The sequence below is a fragment of the Ischnura elegans genome, chromosome 4 (assembly GCF_921293095.1).
Source record: "Ischnura elegans chromosome 4, ioIscEleg1.1, whole genome shotgun sequence".
NCBI classification, from domain to species: domain Eukaryota; kingdom Metazoa; phylum Arthropoda; class Insecta; order Odonata; family Coenagrionidae; genus Ischnura; species Ischnura elegans.
In genome coordinates, this window is record NC_060249.1 from 53,486,226 (window position 1) to 53,504,105 (window position 17,880).

At 38.2% G+C, this 17,880-nt stretch overlaps 1 protein-coding gene across 1 annotated transcript in view; it reads right to left on the bottom strand.

Moving 5' to 3' along the window:
* Nucleotides 1-415: 415 nt before the first annotated feature.
* LOC124157487 overlaps nt 416-17,880 on the bottom strand; it is a 58,572-nt gene continuing 41,107 nt past the window's right edge. Inside the window, exons 3-4 of the mRNA XM_046532223.1 lie at nt 13,740-14,413; nt 416-3,552 (exon numbers count right to left, since the gene is read on the bottom strand). Coding sequence (XP_046388179.1) covers nt 2,986-3,552; nt 13,740-14,413 — 1,241 coding nt within the window. The 3' untranslated portion in view covers nt 416-2,985. The remainder of the gene's footprint in view (nt 3,553-13,739; nt 14,414-17,880) is intronic.

Below are 17,880 nucleotides of genomic sequence, written 5' to 3' on the forward strand. Positions count from 1 at the left end.
TTTTAATATTGAACATTATCAGCTTTTTATTCAGCCTGCTTTAACATTGGCCAAATTTGTGACACATTCAGGTTATACTTATAATGGTTTCGTAGACCCATAGTTTGGTCTCTTTTGAAAATATTTTGCTTTTTAAAAGCCCTCATGAAGCCCAGTAACATCAGTTAGCACATATTATTTATAGTGTTGATTTACATAACCTATTGGTTTGCTTGGTCAACATTTACTCCTAAGTGATAAACTTCACTTATTCTTTCAACGGTAAAGTCCCCATCTATAAAATGATTTCAAATATTGTCCATGTGTCGCCTACCCTAAGATATTTTTTTAGTTGTGTTCATACTTAATAAAACTCTGCAGTCAAAAAGTAAAGAATATTGGTTATAAAGGGAAGATTAAAAATAAAACAATCCACTGAAACATGACAATTCTTTAAGATTTATTTGGAAGCTCTCTTTACTCCACAACAAAGTATAGTCTTTCAATGGTATTTAAAAATGTCATCAAGAAAATAAACACTTATCAAATAACAAAATTTGATTTACATCAAATGAGAATTAAACTTAGGAATGAACTATAGTTTGAGAGACGGGAAGGAACTCAAAAATGTTTATGAGTTGTGCATACAGATAGATATTTCAACAGCTGATTAGTGCCATGAACATGAATCAAGTTTATTTCACAAACTATAAATTTACATTTGATTTATTTTCAATTTTGCACTAAAGACATAGAGAAGTAAGACTGCTCTTCTATAACTTTGCTGCAGTTTGTTTTCCCAAGAAATAAGCACACTACACAAAGGTTCAACAATGCAAATGATGTTCATTAAACACTTTAACATAGGTAGTAGTCTAAAGAATTAGTTCTAAAAATCTCAATACATACATCTCAAAAGCATGGAGCAAAATTAGCCATTGTATGCCTAAGTGCAAGAATTTATGTGAATTTGCAGGCAAAAATCAGAGCCATTTTTCTCTCCTAAAGCAATGAGCATTGAAAATTTTTTGAATGCATGATGGTAGAAACAACATGATGAAGTTTTTAATTATCTGAATCAAATTATTTTCTAAAATTGGGAGCTTAATGGATACCACTCCACTGTAATTGAGACTGGTAAAGCTCCCATGGATGTAAATAACATTTACAATCCACCACTGCGACTTCACAAATAGATATCCCACAACTTTGTTAGTGCATCCACAATCTTGAAATCCCATACTTAAAAGTAGGAATTATTTATCTCATACAAGGTGATTAATTCATGCTTGGAGAATTATTGACTCAATTTTTTTAGATCTTCATTATTTTTGACATACATTGAAGTCAATTTACCATGAGGCCATGGATTAATATTTCATGCTCATGAAAAGTAAGATGCTGTTTTTTAATTGACAAGGATTCTATCATAACTTCTGGAGAAAATACAACATCCAACCTCCAGAAACTTGAAGAAGAATCCTCCTTTTTCCATTATCAACCCCCCTGATATTTGTAATTATTTTCACATTTGTACGCCTCTTAAGCATTTAAAGCTTGCTTTGTCATTCAAAAATTGATAGGAAAAGGTATTTCACAAGTCACAATCAGGCAACTTACTTCCACAAAAACATTCCAAAGAAGAGATGAGAGGCTTTTTAACATTAAAGATTTGCAATAGCTCTGGATAAGTCAACCACAATCTGCATACTAATGCAATACAGCTTACGAAACCATGTTATGGATTCTTTGAGACTGACTGATAGGAGTCAAGCTGGCTTAAATGACATCATGAAAAGAAAACTCAAGAAATCAATTATGAATATCAATGATAAATTTCAGCAAATGTATAATCTTTTAAGGTAACCAACTTTTAATTTTTTGTGATACCTACCCATATTCATTGGATGAATTATTGCTGTGACTTCCCAAACTGCTCCAAATGATATTTTTATACACATGGGATTACATGTTCATACATCGGAGGACTGGTGGCAGTCAGAATCTCAATAAATAATAAAAATATCACTACGGATATAACAAGAGAAGGTAAGTTAATTTTATAAACAGATGTGCCACAGTATTCACACCTTGAAAACTAATCCTATTTTATTTGTAAATTAATGCATTTTCATGTCATACAAGTCAATATTCTGTGATTGTCATTTCTTTCCACATCAAATGAGTCAGCTCAAAATGAGAAAACACAGAGCTTGCGAGATCAAATCGTTTTGGAGAATGTATAAAAAATCCTCTTATCTTCATACAGACCGCTTTAACCCCAAATACAATTTCTGGGAATAGTGCTCAAATGATGGAAACAAGTTATCACCACGTCCTTTCATTATTAGACCGTTGATGATCCTTTGAAAAACATTTGCATTCTGCAAACAAGTGTTTTCTCATTCAAAATACTATTCCAATTCGTAAAACCATCATATTCCTAAGAGTCTCCAAGGTAATCTGATCATCCCATTCCATTTGTTTTTAGCAGAAAAGACTTCTGGGACCTTAGTCAAGAAAATCTCGATGCTGACGAAGCTCTGAAATGCAGGGGTATAACAACAAGGCAATGGGTCATTGCCCCCCAAGTACCAGGTTGAAGGGTTCAGCCCCCCTATTCCCCAGGAATCAGAGATTGGGGCCCACTTTTTACGTGGACACTACCCAATTTTCCGACCCTCTCCTCCAATTAATTAACTCACAAAGATTTTCAATGAGTTTTCCCTCCCCAAACAATTTGGAATGCTGTTGTGCCCCTGCTGAAATTAACAATTTTTGACACCTCAATCTCAAATACCATTGCCGCCGTGCATGAGTATGAGAGGTGATGAGGACTTGCGTTTGCATGTTCGTTCGGCGATATGGAGTTCCTCCAGGTTTACAGGCCCTGAATGCTCTCCGTCAGCCCATCGATCCTTTCCTTATATTATATCCACAAATTAATACCCACGGGCCCACACCCCAGACCCATCCCCTTCAAACTTTCCCGCCCGCCATAACCATTTACTTCTCAAAGTTGGGATTGTCGAAGCCGCAGTCGTTCACCGGGTTCCAGGACGAGACCGGCGACAGGTGGCGCTGTGCCGTGGGCGGGTGGCCGCAGGGCCTCCGAACGGGGCCCGGCAGGCCCTTGGGATCCTCCCACCGGCCGTCCGCTGTCTTCCGCCTCCAGCTGTCGCCCACCACGGGCCCGCCGCCCACTCTCCGGGCCATCATGGCCGGGTGGTGGACGGCGCACCCGCCGGCGGGCATCCTAACCGTCCCGCGGCCCGCGGCGCCCAGCGTCAGGGCGAAGGCGCCCGTGTAGATGACCTTTGGGGGTGCGAGGGGTCGTCGGCGGGGGCGGAGCGGGGGCGGTGGAGGTGGCGGGGGCAGGGGGGGCTCGACTGGAGGGGCTTTGGAGCCGGCGCAGCGGCCCCGGCGGAAGCGGGCTGCGGCGCCGAGAGCCACGGTGACGAGGACGAGGACCGCGAGGGCGGCGCCCGACGCCGAGAACACACTGCGCTCCAGCTGCTCGTGCTTGAGTGCCGCGGTGCTGCCGTCCGTGATCTCCTTGGGGGTTAGCAGGGACTGCAAGGTGAACGAACGACATGGAGAGTCAGTATAGGGAGTTGCTTCAGGCTTAATCTGGTGGAATTCTAACATATTGGTGATTTAAAACTTTCTGGCCATTATCCACAAATAAACCTATTGAAACTGGTCATGTAAGGAAAATTAAAGTCTCTGCGGAAAATTGCCAGAAAGTTTTAATTTATCAATAGAAAGTGAAGCCGTGCTAACACGATACGTTTATCCGAGCAAGTACATGGCTGGTAAAATGCTCGGATAAATGTACGAAATTAGAATAGAGGACATTTTCCGGATATGCATTCGTGCATTATCACAATTTTGTATGTTTACACGATGCAATTTTTATGGTGAATATGTTTAGAAATCTAACCTTGCGGGTAAATTCATCGTATAAACACAAGGGATGTGCGAGTAGCATTTTTGGATCTCGAATCGAGTGTCGAGTCGAATTGAAAATTACTCGCGAGTATCGAGTCCAGTCGAGTCGAGTATGATAACTTCTGAACCAGGCAATACATCAATTCATACTATAATATATTCTACTCAAAATTTCTTTGATGAATATCAAGCCTAATGTAAGGAAGAAAATATAATGAGGATCGCTGATGGTCAAGCCTAATGTAAGAAAGAAAATATAATGAGGATCGTTGATGGTTTGTCAGAAGTAGGAGACGAATGAAAATTAATGTCTCTTCAATAGTTCCATAGGCACACTTGAAATTAATTAACCCCAAATAATATGCCAACCATTTAAGTCATATATGTATCCAAACTACATGGGAGAGCCCTGAGTATTGTCATTGTCACAGCTATAATAAAGATAATTACTACGTATATGAATCATGTAATATTTGGCCCTTTCAAATTCTCAAGCAGAAAAACCAATTATTCTACATGCTCGGCCAGCAGGTTTTGACGTCTCCATGTTACAGTATTACTGCCTGCAGAAAATTGCCTTTTGCTACACACTTGTGTTACTGGGCAAGTACTTTCCTATCAAAATTGCAAGATTTCGGAAACTTTGGAATTGCTATTAAAAATTATATCAACGATTTTTATGAATCTTGAATCTTCATGGAATTCAATGGGACGAAGCGAACGAACTATAGAACTTAGCTTTAGTTTTGTAGAGCCAAAAAAATTCTATACTTCTTACGTCATTTAGTGAACCTTAAAAACTCTTGTTTTTTTTTAAGTTCAAGAAAGAGACTAAACGCAACAAATGAATGTTACATCGGACGGACGCAGTAATAAAACAGGCTAAAAGATGCCTTGCGATGTGAAAACTCCCCTTTCCGCGCGACTCACCTCGGCGAAGGAGGAAAGGGAAAAAGGCTATCGGTTGTTGCCTTTCGCGGAAACAGTTCATTTAAGCATGCCGACTTAATCTCTTCACTTTACTTCAATTATCGAGCTATATTTCTTATGCGTGGGATGATTCCGTAAAATATTCAATCATTAGTATTTTCACTCGAATAATGCGTTAAATGGTCAAATCGATCTACACATAATCCTTTTTACCATCTTCAGTTTAGTGTTTTAGGTCAATGAAGACAATATTCCGTGCTTTAAATGACGATTTTCAAGAAAAAAAGTTTTTAAAAACTTGAAAAATCGGCCTCGGTTACCGAGCCTCAGGGTCCCGCGGCGTGTAGCTCAGCCTTGAAGCGCGATTGAAAAATCGCTCTCATTTCCTTGGTCGCAAACGTTTTTTTTCCAACATATCTACTTAGTACTCTTTATAAATCTCTACTTTATATCGTGGTTCAAATTTTCCGAGTTATATTTTTCGTAAACGAAAGATAATGTCTACTTTATGTCAAATTTCACGTGAAAAATGGGTCGGCCATTTTGCGTTGTAAAACCAGACAGCTGCGAGTCAAATTCTTCAAAAGTAATAGAAAGTATAGGCAAAGCACCAGGTCAAAGAATTATTGCGTTTTTTTATTCCATAAAAATCATACCAATCCAACACCACCTGGATAAATTCAAAGATCTTCGAGGAAAAACGAGATCTCGCGTGGTTTTGAAAAGTTGGTCATGTTTGGGCCACTAAAGGGTCGTATTTATGTAAAATGGCATATATATATAAATATCTGGTAATAATTTATGAGTATTTACGCTAAGTTCCAAGTCCCTATCCCCATAAAGGTCATTTTGGACTTTATTCCAAATTTTTCCGATTGCGGATCAGTGTGCGCCGGGTCGGAAGACGATCGGCCACCGCGGCTGACGTAAAGGTATTCGGCGCACACGTCGAGAACTATATTGTATACAGCAAGCTGAAACTACCAAGCCAAGGCATTAGAATGATTTATCGGCTTTAAAAACTGTACTATTAGATGAGTTTCATGATGGCGCTTCCTGTCGGCAGATTGCTGGACCTACTAGCCTCCAAAGCTCTGTAACCGTAACTACTCGACTCGACATTCGTATTGCTAATCGAAACGCTCGAGTCGAGGACCAACTACTCGTCTCGACTCGAATTTTCGAGTACTTGCACATCCCTAATAAACACCCCTTAAAAGGGCTATAATCAAAGTAGTGGTTTATGGTGGTCACAATCTGTGTGAGAATATATTTCTTCTATAAGATCTGCCAGATGACCCTATTAAAAGTTGCCATTGATCAAATAATGAGATTGTAAATATTTCAGCAAAACACGATAACGTTAACCCATTTCTCGTGGTGGATGCAGTAATGAAAAAAAAACATTTTTTAGCGAAAGAAAACATTTTTTCTTCCGACGGCCTAGGAATATTACGAGTAGAGATAAGAATTAAAAATAATTTTTTGAATTGATCGCAAACATAAAATAAAAAGTAGTTTTTTGGTAGAATTAATTCACAACGACTTTATATCGAAAACGTCTAGGCAACACCTGCGTTGGTAAAATAATTCACCTTCGAACTGTGGCAGTGCGAAGCGAGTCATTTGGTACACTTTGACATGTTCACCAGGGGCGGTCTGGTATGATTGGGGGCCCTCGGCTTGGGCTCTTGATGGGGCCCTCCTTAATTCCTCCGGATCCTCCCGCGGAAATTTTCTGAAAATTGCATGTCCATAAATGGATTTTGAAGCTTTTCTGGCTCTTAGAAACTAGATAAAAGTCAATAAAATATAGAAATTTCGCAAGAGAAAATACTATGAAAAGTGAAAATTTCACAGCTTAAAAAATTTCATAATGTTTTATGCATCTATTATTCACTTAGTGAATTTTTTCCTAGAAACTGCATTGAAATCTTAAATACCTATAAATAACCTTTTCGGGTAACCCTTTCAAAAAAGCATCAGGTACTCTTTTATCTTATGACATCTTTATTTCATTTATTTTTATACAATATTTTTACAGTATATTGTAAATAAAACAAATAACGAAAACGTAGAATTTTATAATTGCAAAAAAAACTTGTTTTAATTAATCGGAGTCTTTTTTATCACGCCTGTCACATACGCTTCATGATAGACGTGAGCGTTGTGGGGGCCCCCTAAGCTCGGGGCCCTCGGCGATTACCGACCAGCCGACCTGGTCAGACCGCCCCTGATGTTCACGCCAAAAAATCGCACACTTATATAGAGATACCAAAAGCTTGCTTGTATGGATAGAATTAGCATTTATTGCCCTAAAATGGACCGAATGGATTACTAATAAATGGCCATTGGTATTTGTTCTTAGCTTTATTTATGGGCACTGAAATAGGATTACCATAAATTTCGTCCGAAAAATCCCGGTCATACCTAACAGCTTCATAATGGTGGTTGTCGAAGCGAGTACTTCGGAAATTTCATATTTCAAATATAAATTCATAGAAGAGGAAATGGCGCGACCGGAGTTTAAGCCCCTTGTCGCATTGGCGGCGGTTTCTGGAACTATTTATTGCGAAAAAACATTATCGAAACCATTGATAAAACGATTTCCCGTTCCTTCTGGTTACATACCTATCAAATTCACATTTTTACAGGTCGCCATAAGCGAATATGCAAAGATAAATACATATAGAAGATAAAACAATGAGATCGGAATACAAACACATGACGTTGACACGGCGGAGGCTTGGAGATGGAATGATATTGCCCACATATTGGGCTACATCTGGGGGAATAAGTTGTATGAGCCCCCAGCCGAAAGCACCAATGATTAAACTTATCTCGGTAGCTTGGTGGTCTGAGCATTTGCCCAGAGAGCAAAAAGTCCATGATTCAATTCCCGGTCGAGGTGAACATTTTCAAATTGAGAATAGATATCCTTCAGAGCAGCTATCCTGCTATAGATATCCTGCAGAAAAAATGATATTAGAACGTCACTTCACTTCCACGTTTGACAAAAGCAATAAAGTAAGAGGGATATTTTGACAAACGCATATGTATAGCAATTCGTTTTTCCCTGAACAGAAAAGGACTTTAACAAATGGTAGGCGGGGCTTGGTAAGCGTATTCCTTTTTATTTGTCAAGGGGCGGTGTCCTAACACCCCCGCCACACACCTATACTAGAGGCGGCTTACGAGGTAATAAGCCGATGGTATTCTGAATATATGAGCTCATATAACCGAATTTTGAATCTAGATGACCAAAGTATTCTGACAATTGAAGAATTCCATTAGTTCATAATTTTCGGAAACTGAATCTGTTTTTAATAGCAAAATCACTATATTAAAGTCGAGGTTAGTTCCATAATATAATTACACATGTTTTTTGCAATAACAATTTTTTATACGCCCGGAAATCCTTTGAATACCGGAGAGTTTTTTAAGTTATTAAGTATAAGTATAATGAATACAACAACGACAGTCATTTCATAACACGATTTCAAAACCGAAATTTACGCAAGAATCCTAAAAATGTTATTTTTATAATAAGACGAAATTATTGATCCTAATTTCTAAATCAATTTATTGCCTAAAGCTTTGAATCTCTTCTGAATCGAAAAACCTTAAATAGAGAGTAAGAGAAACCAAAATCTCCCCATTGATCCTCAAAGTCAAGTTTATACCCCAAAATTAAATGCATCATTTCATGAGCTTAACCGCGCCATATTTTATGGACACAGATTTATAACAATCCTATAAATGTAAGCTTCTAGTGAGCCAAAAAGGTATGCACTTAAAGTCATTCGTTCCAATCTCATCTGGGAGATAAATGACGCCAGCAATTTATCAGTGGAATAAAAATCCCGAAATGGCGAGGCAATGGAATTACGAGTCAGCGAGATCGCATAAACAGAGTAATTCGTCTCTGGGCTTTGAATACCACGAAAAAGACCGCTGTATTTCTTCTTCCCCATTTTTCATTTATATCGATCTCTTTCCAAATCAGCAAGAAAATAATGAACGAAAGGTGCCGTTGATTAAAACGTGTAATTCTCAGTGATTTCAATTTCACGAATTACTTAAACACTTTAAGTAAAGATCTGAAAATGATGAGAACAAGAAAATACATGGACACCGAACGAAAAATAAATCACACGGCAGATAACGTCGAAGAAGATACAGAAATAAATGGACAGGTGAATTTCATTTGCCAAAAGCGATAATCAGAGGAGATATACTCCAAAACGTCGGGTAATTTTCGCTTAAATTTCTTTCTGGTTGGGAATTAGACAAGCTGGAAATGTGATAATAATTCTCGAAAATGTGTAAAAATGTGTGATACACTAAAACATTGATTATAATATGTTCTGAAGCTTCGATGAAGCTCAATAATGAAGATTATGCGCACCCCTAGAGTGATATAATAAAAAGCGATACGGACATATGAGGAAGGCTAATAATGAGAGAATAATGGAAAGGACAAAAATTAAAGAAATATTTCATGAGCAATGGGACCTGATCCAGGCAGCGGAAGTTCTGAAACCACCATTTGAACCGAAAAATTCTCACCGGCACTTCCCTTTTTCAATGTTTAAAAGCACATACGTTGGAAATGCTTACAGTTTATTAATGAATTAGATGTTTAACCATGTATTTGTACATAATTCTACCAAAATCATAGTTAAAATATGAGCTGAGAATATGAAATTCGATCATTTAAATCTAAGTTAGTATGAAACGCCCATTCAGCAACCAATATTCGCTGTATTACAGAGTATTCAGGTCAAGTGTCAAGAGAAACTATTTTGACAAGTGATTAGTTATAATAATGAAGTTCAAACATTAGAATCGTGCGTAACATGAATGAAAATCTATTCTAAGAGAATAGGGTAGTTTCCTATTAATTTTTTATTGCCTAAATGGAAAGATTATTACTCCTGGAGTACGTATTTCACGCTTTTAGATTTTTAAATGACGATATCTATTTTTAGCGATTAAATGAAAAGTGAAAATTATCAAACGCGCGAAAACTCGACGCTTAAGTATGAATGCCGGGAAATATCTCCGTACGTCGTATTTCTGGTTCCCCCTCCCGCCCGGTGAGGTGACCTTGAGGCGAGGCTTAGCGCTGATACGTCGCAGGATGCTAGCGGATAGCTGAGTACCTTGCTGGATGGTAGCGCTTGGCTTAAATAAGGTTTATTAACACCTTATCATACGAAGAAAACTTTCCGAACTTAGCCAGTTTTAATAGGTGATTATTAAGACATGTTTCCCTGAGCTCTGTGCCTCATGCATGCATTGGTAGCCTCTGACGATGCATAACTCCTATCCTCTCGTGTAGAAACTAGGTCCCTGTGACGTCACGTGGAGTGGAATCGCATGGGCGCCAATCTGGCCTTTTTCAAATGAGGTTAAAATTTGACCCTTGCCATTCGTCTAAACCGGTATTTCAAAAGCCAAATAATTTGTATATTATGAATACGCTAATGGTGGGTAACCAATCGCAATCAATGCCTTTCGTTTTCTTTGATGAAGGAAACTACCCTATTGAACGAATAAATTCCAGTAAATTTATACTCAAAGTTTCACGCTCCAAAGCCGATGAAAATTAAAACTCGATCGAAAAAAGAAAAAGCCTGAAATGCCGAATTTAGAGACTTAAAGAGTAGAATATTATTTTCACGACTCGTGAGCAGTACTTCTTGACCATTGACTTTCTTTTCTATGGAGGTTTGGTAATCACTAATTCAAATATACACCCAATTTACTGATGTTTCGCTTGCATTAATATTCCTCTTCGTTGGAGGTCAGATGAAATTACATTAGAGAAGTTTACAAAAAATGAAAAAAATCTGTCTCGTGTAATAAATGTTACCTGGGCCCTGATGACCTTAATTATTGATGACTAAAGCTCCACAAGAAACTATTCAAATGCATTTATGATTGAAAATGGATTACTTAGCATGAAAAAGGCAAAATAAAGATAGAGTAAATTTAAAACGCCAAATTATGTAATAAATGCCAATCTTTACTAAAAACAGAACTTCAGTATATATTAGGGAATAAATGTGAATTCAGAACACAATAAATAAGCAAGCACATAATAGTCGAATATTTTTTAACAAAGCGTAATCGATGAATATCAGCATCTCTAGGACGACTACCCACATCCTCTGAGGGCTTTCTGAATGTGAGGCAACTGGAGACCGATTCGGACGGTCTCAATTCATTATCTTAACTACACCTCGTACGAATGTCTCATTTTTTCATCTGTAAGAAAAGCACCTAGCGGAATCCTATAATCCAGGAGAGGATCGCAACCGAATATCCTTTTGAGCCCAGTCCTTAACGATCTCGAAACTTTAACTCCGAGGAGGACTGAATAACAGAGCCATTTGCAATAAATTAAACTCGGGCATAAAACCTCCACACTCCCTCCTTCCACACTGTTCCACAGTACGGACAACCGCTTTGAGCCTCTCGTATTAGTAGCTTTAGCGACTTCCCTAATAAATGAGTCTCCAACACCACTGCACCGGATTTCAAGTTACAAAACTCATTTATAGGGCTGTTTTTTTCCATCTCTGGCGGATGCTGCAGTGAAAAGAACTGTGCATTGACTCGTTTGCACCCATTCAAGGGCTGAGAGTCTGTTGGCTGCAAAAATTAGGCCACATTACGAGGTAAATCCGGGGTCCGTGATAAGACCATTGTCGACGGAAGGAGTAAAAATCAAAAATTCTCCACGCCAGGCACGGAGTACGGAATCATCGGAAAATTTATTATTTCCACAAACCGTAATGGAATGGTGAAAACGAATTAAGCGGATGAAAACTCGAATGAAGACTGTGGGAAGTGTTTCCAGCATTTTAGATTCCGCAAGGCGAACTACGTCGCAAGTTTTGTGATTTTAAAGCATTCGGCACATTCTGATAGCGTGATCGATATGTGTCCCACTGTGAGACGGAAATCTTGGCAGGCACAGAGGACCGCAGGGTATGCATTGTTCGGAGTTTCCGACATCTACAAAGAAGGTTGATGCTTCAAAATAAACTCACCCAAGTCCTCCGGATAACTGGGTGACCTTGCTGCTATTCGTAATATATTAAAAATGCTATAATATATATATAATAAATAAATATAAAATAATATAAATAAATACATAATAAATGCTATAAAAAATAAATGTATACTTATCTCCGAGATCCGCGTTTATGAAACATGCCCGCGTGAGCTATGAGACGCGCGTTGAATATAAAGGTCGAAAATATACGGATAGCTCATAGCGATAGGATAGACAAAAAGACCAAACCTTTTTCTAAAACTTAAAAGAGCTCTCTGCTTCAACACCCTGAAAAACTCATGATGCGGTATTTCAGGAGATCGGTGCCTGAAACACATTAAATTTCATTTTCATGAAATTTTCAAATTATAATTTTCTAACTGTACTACATTGATTGCCGGCCACAAAATAGAAATTTACAGCTTATTTTATAGAAATTTCATCAGAAAATCAGAATTTTAAAAAAGCTCATATGTAATTTCTTTCCAATGGATAGAAAAAACGTTGATCACGCTAATGTTAGTTATACCATAATAACCATGATAAAAATAGAATGCAGGCAATTCACCATACTATTGTTTTAGTTCCCTGCTTTAATGGCAAATAAATGATATACTGGAAGTCAAATTACAATTATGTTACATGAAAATAGCGCAATGGTCAGCGACTAACTTATAAATTCATGGATTGAATCAATCATAATCTAGGTGCAGTCATATTGGTTTAAATGTCGCCATGCCGCCTATGAAAATAATATCGTGTAAAAAGCAATGTTTTTCCAGTCTCGTAGAGGCGAACCTACCCCCGTTAGCTCATACATAAGCTCAAATTAATTGAAATAATGGACTGCATTTGGTTTTAATGGATTGATATATTATGCTGTAGATGTTGCACATTTAATTCACAAAAGTTTGATTGTTATTATTAGTATGGTAAACGAAAAACGAAGAAATAACGATTTTCTAGGATTAGTTTCTACTCTGGTTCCTAATTCCACGGTGTACTAGAAAGGTTTAAAGTATACCGGGACTAGCCGCGGTGATAACTTTTACGGGAGTCACCCGCAATGCACAATCGTGCGAAAGATCCACAGAGATAAAATCATTCGCCTTGACCGGGATTCAAACCCGGATCCCCCGATTTCCGGTCGAGTGCTTACTTGGATAAAACCCAAAAAATAGTTTCTACTATGGTTCCTAATTCCACGGCGTTCTAGAAAATTGTAATATTGTTTCATTTATGCCACAAGAGGTAGAATAAAATATTTAAATGATTTATGACATCGAAGGAGAAGCTTAAAACAAGATAAATAAACCAAAAACAGTTTATACTCGTGTACCTAATCCCATACTATACTTAGAAACAGCAATAGGTGGAATTAAATATTTCTATGATTTATGACATCAGAGGAGAACTTGTATGATATTTGGAACAGTATGGTAGAAGTTTTTAATACAATACGTTCGTTGGCACTTAATAATGTTGTTACAACAAGGAAACTCGTCTTTTTCGAATAATTTATTCGGATTTTTCCGAATACGATGCGTTTCGGCGTCAGAACAAAGCGTTCTTCCGCACTTTTATTAATAGTATTGTTGTAACAACGAAACGCGTCTTTTTCGAACAATTTATTCGTATTTTTTCAAACAAGATATGTTTCGTTGTTACAACAAAGCGTTCTTTGGCACTTGTATTAATAGTTTAATTGTAAAAACGAAACGCGTCGTGTTCGAACAAATCCAGAGGAAATGTAGTAATGTCTAATGTCACTAATATCGGAGGAGAAACGGTGAGTGAGAGAGGAAGCACTCACCGTGGACGTGATCACCCTCGACACCCGGAACTCCTCCCCGGACAGCTCGAGCAGCGTGGCGTTGGTCTGCGCCATCCGCAAGAGGGCCCTCAAGGGGGCCGTAGAAGCCCCCTCCGTCGCCACCGTCACGTTCACCAAGATGGACGGCGGCGCCAGCACCACGCTCTCGATCGTCACTTGGTCGTACTCGACCGAGAGCCGCGCCGCCAAGTTGACGCGCACGTACTTGGCGAAGTCCCGCCGCCTCAGCCGCGCCACCGTTGAGTTGCCCACGAGCACCAGCAGGAAAGAAGGCTGAGAGTCTTCGTCCGCGTCCACGTTGTCCTCGCCGTCGTCCTCGCGGTCCTCGGCGTCTTCGGCGTCGTCAGTCGGCTCGTCGGACGGGTGCGGTGCCGAGAGGAGCAGGGAGGTAGAAGCGGCGGCCAAGTGTGCCGGCCTGGGCTGGTGACCCGCCTCCATCTCGACCTCCTGCTCGGCGCTCGCCTCGTCCCACATCGCGAAGGGTGAGGGTGTTGACGGCGGGAGCGTTGGGCTTGGGGAAGAGTCGTCTTCGGTTGGGGGCGAGGACGGGGACGCGGGCGGGACCTCCGATGGGGCCTCCGGAGGGGCCTCCGAGGGGACATCCGGGGGAGGCGGAGGCGCGTGGTGCGATGATGAGGCGTCGATGGGGTCGTCTTTGGAGGTGGAAAGAGAAATTGAGCATGACAAATAAATTTTATTTTAATATACGAACTTATACAGGGAATATGGCGAGGCTGAATCCTATATAGGCGGAGCGGATAGGGGTGTGTTGAGAGGGTAATTAATTTTCCTTCGTATGGATTTCCTCTGCTTAATTTTGACGAAAAATATGAATTCCAGGGAAAGATAAAGTTAATTTTTTTTGCCTCACAATCAGTGAACGTTTATCCGCGCGAAATTAGATGTAAATGATTCAGTATAATCACCCGGAGGGAGGAATGTTGGACTTCGATTGCAGATGAGCTTCAAAAAATGTTATTATTAATTAAATTGGAGGTCATTTCGAGTGTAAGATTTAAAACATGAAATCTTCCACGGAGACCAGAGAAAAAGGGTATGGATATTTTGGACGTCACAATGTGCCATTATTTAGATTCGAATCTCTTGACTAAATGTTTCACATGACAAATAAACTTTCTTTTAATATGCGAACAGCTACATGGGAATTAGGCGAGGCCGAATCATATATTGGCGGATTGGCAGGGCCATCCTATTAATCGGTGGTTGGCAGTTGAAAATAATTTTCCTATCCTTATATATTTTTTAAGCTTGCAAAGGGTGTGCCCCAAAGAATAGGAAGGCCATCGCCCCTCAACCTATCCCTCTAAGGTGCAGTCTCAACAAATTCATTTTAAGCATGTCAAATTTTAAAACTATGGGGAAAAACGAGATTGTATTGTGGGAAGAGTGTTTTGGCTTTCGGAATTAAATAGGGGAAAAGCCCGTCCCTGCCAAGGTAAGGGTCGTGGGTTCGATTTCCGCCTCAGTAGGTTACCACTAAGTAGGCCACCTTCCAAGTCAGACACAAGTGTGCTGTTTTCGGGGGCATTGGAAATAAAAAAGGAAATTTCAAACAGTGCAAAGTGGGTCAGGGAAAAGAATGATTCTCCAACCTCGGGTCTTTGAAAATCTCACGCCAATAGCTAAGTGTGGGGTAAGCACTATCCTTGCATATATCTATAAATACAAATTGCGAGATAAAAATTTTAAGTGTACCTATGGACAGTTCAATCGAACTTCAAATATTTATAAAAATTTATAAATGTTCTCATTTCAATCATACAAAAAGGTTTTTATACAAAATAAACAATTCACGACCTAGTTAATGACATGTATAAACTGCGCGTATTAGAAATCGCATTGATTTAGATAATAGATATACAAGACGAAGTAATCAGGTTAACATTTAAATAAATCGTACTTGAATGAAAGGTATAAAGTCAACGCTAACAGCACTTACAATAAGAGTAATGAAACCTGGTTTTCCATGTGAAAAAGGAATGAGGGTATTACGGAAACTCCTTAAAAATTAATGAATATATTTTATTGATAACATCGCCCCCAAATATATGTAGTTGGAAAGTTTCATTATCCAGTTAATGAAGAATAAAACAAACGAAAATATTAAGGAAAAGGACCGAACATAAAAGTGTGATTGAAAATTAAGACTCTTATGAATTTAAATACAGTACACACCTACAACCGAAAAATGCACACTCATGAAAGTGATTGGTTAGAGTAAGAAACTAAGAGCGGATGAAAATTAGAGAGAAACAAGAAAAAATAAACAGAACATTCAATGAAACTGAGTAAGAATCGCAAACAATAATGTATCTACGTTAGACAATTTGTGAATTAGATATTTTTAATGATGCAAATTTATCATGTTTTTTATGTTACTATTCTTGTATATTTTATTTTAAGAGCGGCAATATCCCCTCTTGTAACGGCAGTGATGAATACCATTTACGAAGAAAGCGATGTGCTACGACGCCTAAACTAAACTTTACATTATTTAAGAGGTCCTTTATTTACTTAACACCGAAAGCAGTTAATGATAGATCAGAGTATTTAAAATCTTCATAAAACAAAGGAAAATTTTAAAGCCGTTCAAGGAGTGGATACTGTCGATAAATAGACTTGATTTTTATATTGATTTGTTACTCACATTATACAACATTACAAATTGTAACTAATCATTTTAAGGGTTGAAGTGATATAGCTTGATCTATTGTTATAAAGACGCATGTTTTATTTTTTGTTAAAAAATGGCATGCGTGAAATGTTTCTTAATTGTGTACATATACATATATATATATATATTGTACGTTCAGAAAAATTCAATCATTGTACAATAACGCCAGCAATGGTACATAATTATTTACGGAAGGCAGTCTCGAGACAGGTGCTTGTACCTTTGAGCTCCGAGCTATTTGTCCTTAAACAATATAAATAGTGATGGAGTAATTATAAATTATTATTATTATATTATAAGCCACTTTCGTCCAGTTTTGCAATACAAGGTCATCCTTACATCCTTTATAGTTAGACGAAGGATTCATAGCTTTAGAAAAATGGACGGGACGTTAGACAAAAATTATGAGAAAGGGGAACAAAAAAACAAATGGCGGTGGTACTAACATGAATGGTAGAAGATTAATTTTGGAACAACTAGCAATTTTGTGTAACATGCAATGGACTATGTAAAACCACTACGAACGGTCAAGGGATCGCTTTATCCTGAGCAGGATGTAGCTAGCGTTACCCCGAGTGTCAACACGTCTGTCTAAACACAAGGATAGGTTTGCATTGTGCAATGCCTATCTCGCAGGATGACCCCTGTGGAGACCGCAATCTTGAATTAGTTGAGCATTTTCAAATGTAAATGCCACGAAGTCAAACATTTACCAATAGGTACGATGTTTTCATATCATTACGATAATGAATACGGATAAGGTTAATTTTTTTCCCCATTTTATTGAAATTTGGATTACTACGAATGAGGAATCTTCACAATTAAAAGTTTTCATTATCATTAAAAATGAACAATTTATAGGTTAAGACACAGTAAGTGAGAAAATCAATTACATTTAAATAGTATGAAAATACACATACTACGGTATTTTTCCCAAATACGGGTTGTTAAGGTGATCAAATCAAAATTGAAGAGGGTTCTCTTTTCCCTATCTTTGATTTTTAAACTATTAATAGCTTTATTCAAAGGAGCTTCAGAGCGATTTGATCTCCACTCAAACTTTGAATAAATTGAATGGAAAACTAAAAACTCTTTAAAATAATTGTTTTAAACTATAATAAATTAAATGCAGAAAATACGGAGAAAAAAATCCAGCAATAGAGGCCGCCGATCAAAAACATTTTAAGTATAACAGAGCGAACTATTTAAAATGCATTTCAATAACAACTTCCATTTCCTTTAAATAGCTCTTTTTCACTAAGCATATAAAATAATAAAGCATCTATATTTGCAAAAAAATAGGATGGAAATGCTTTGAAAATATTTCCTTACATTTTTGCCATATTTTTTCCGTTACTGGGAGGGAGGATGGAAAATTTGAGAAGACTTTTTTCCTAAAAAAAACGTGATGCAGCTGGTGATAAA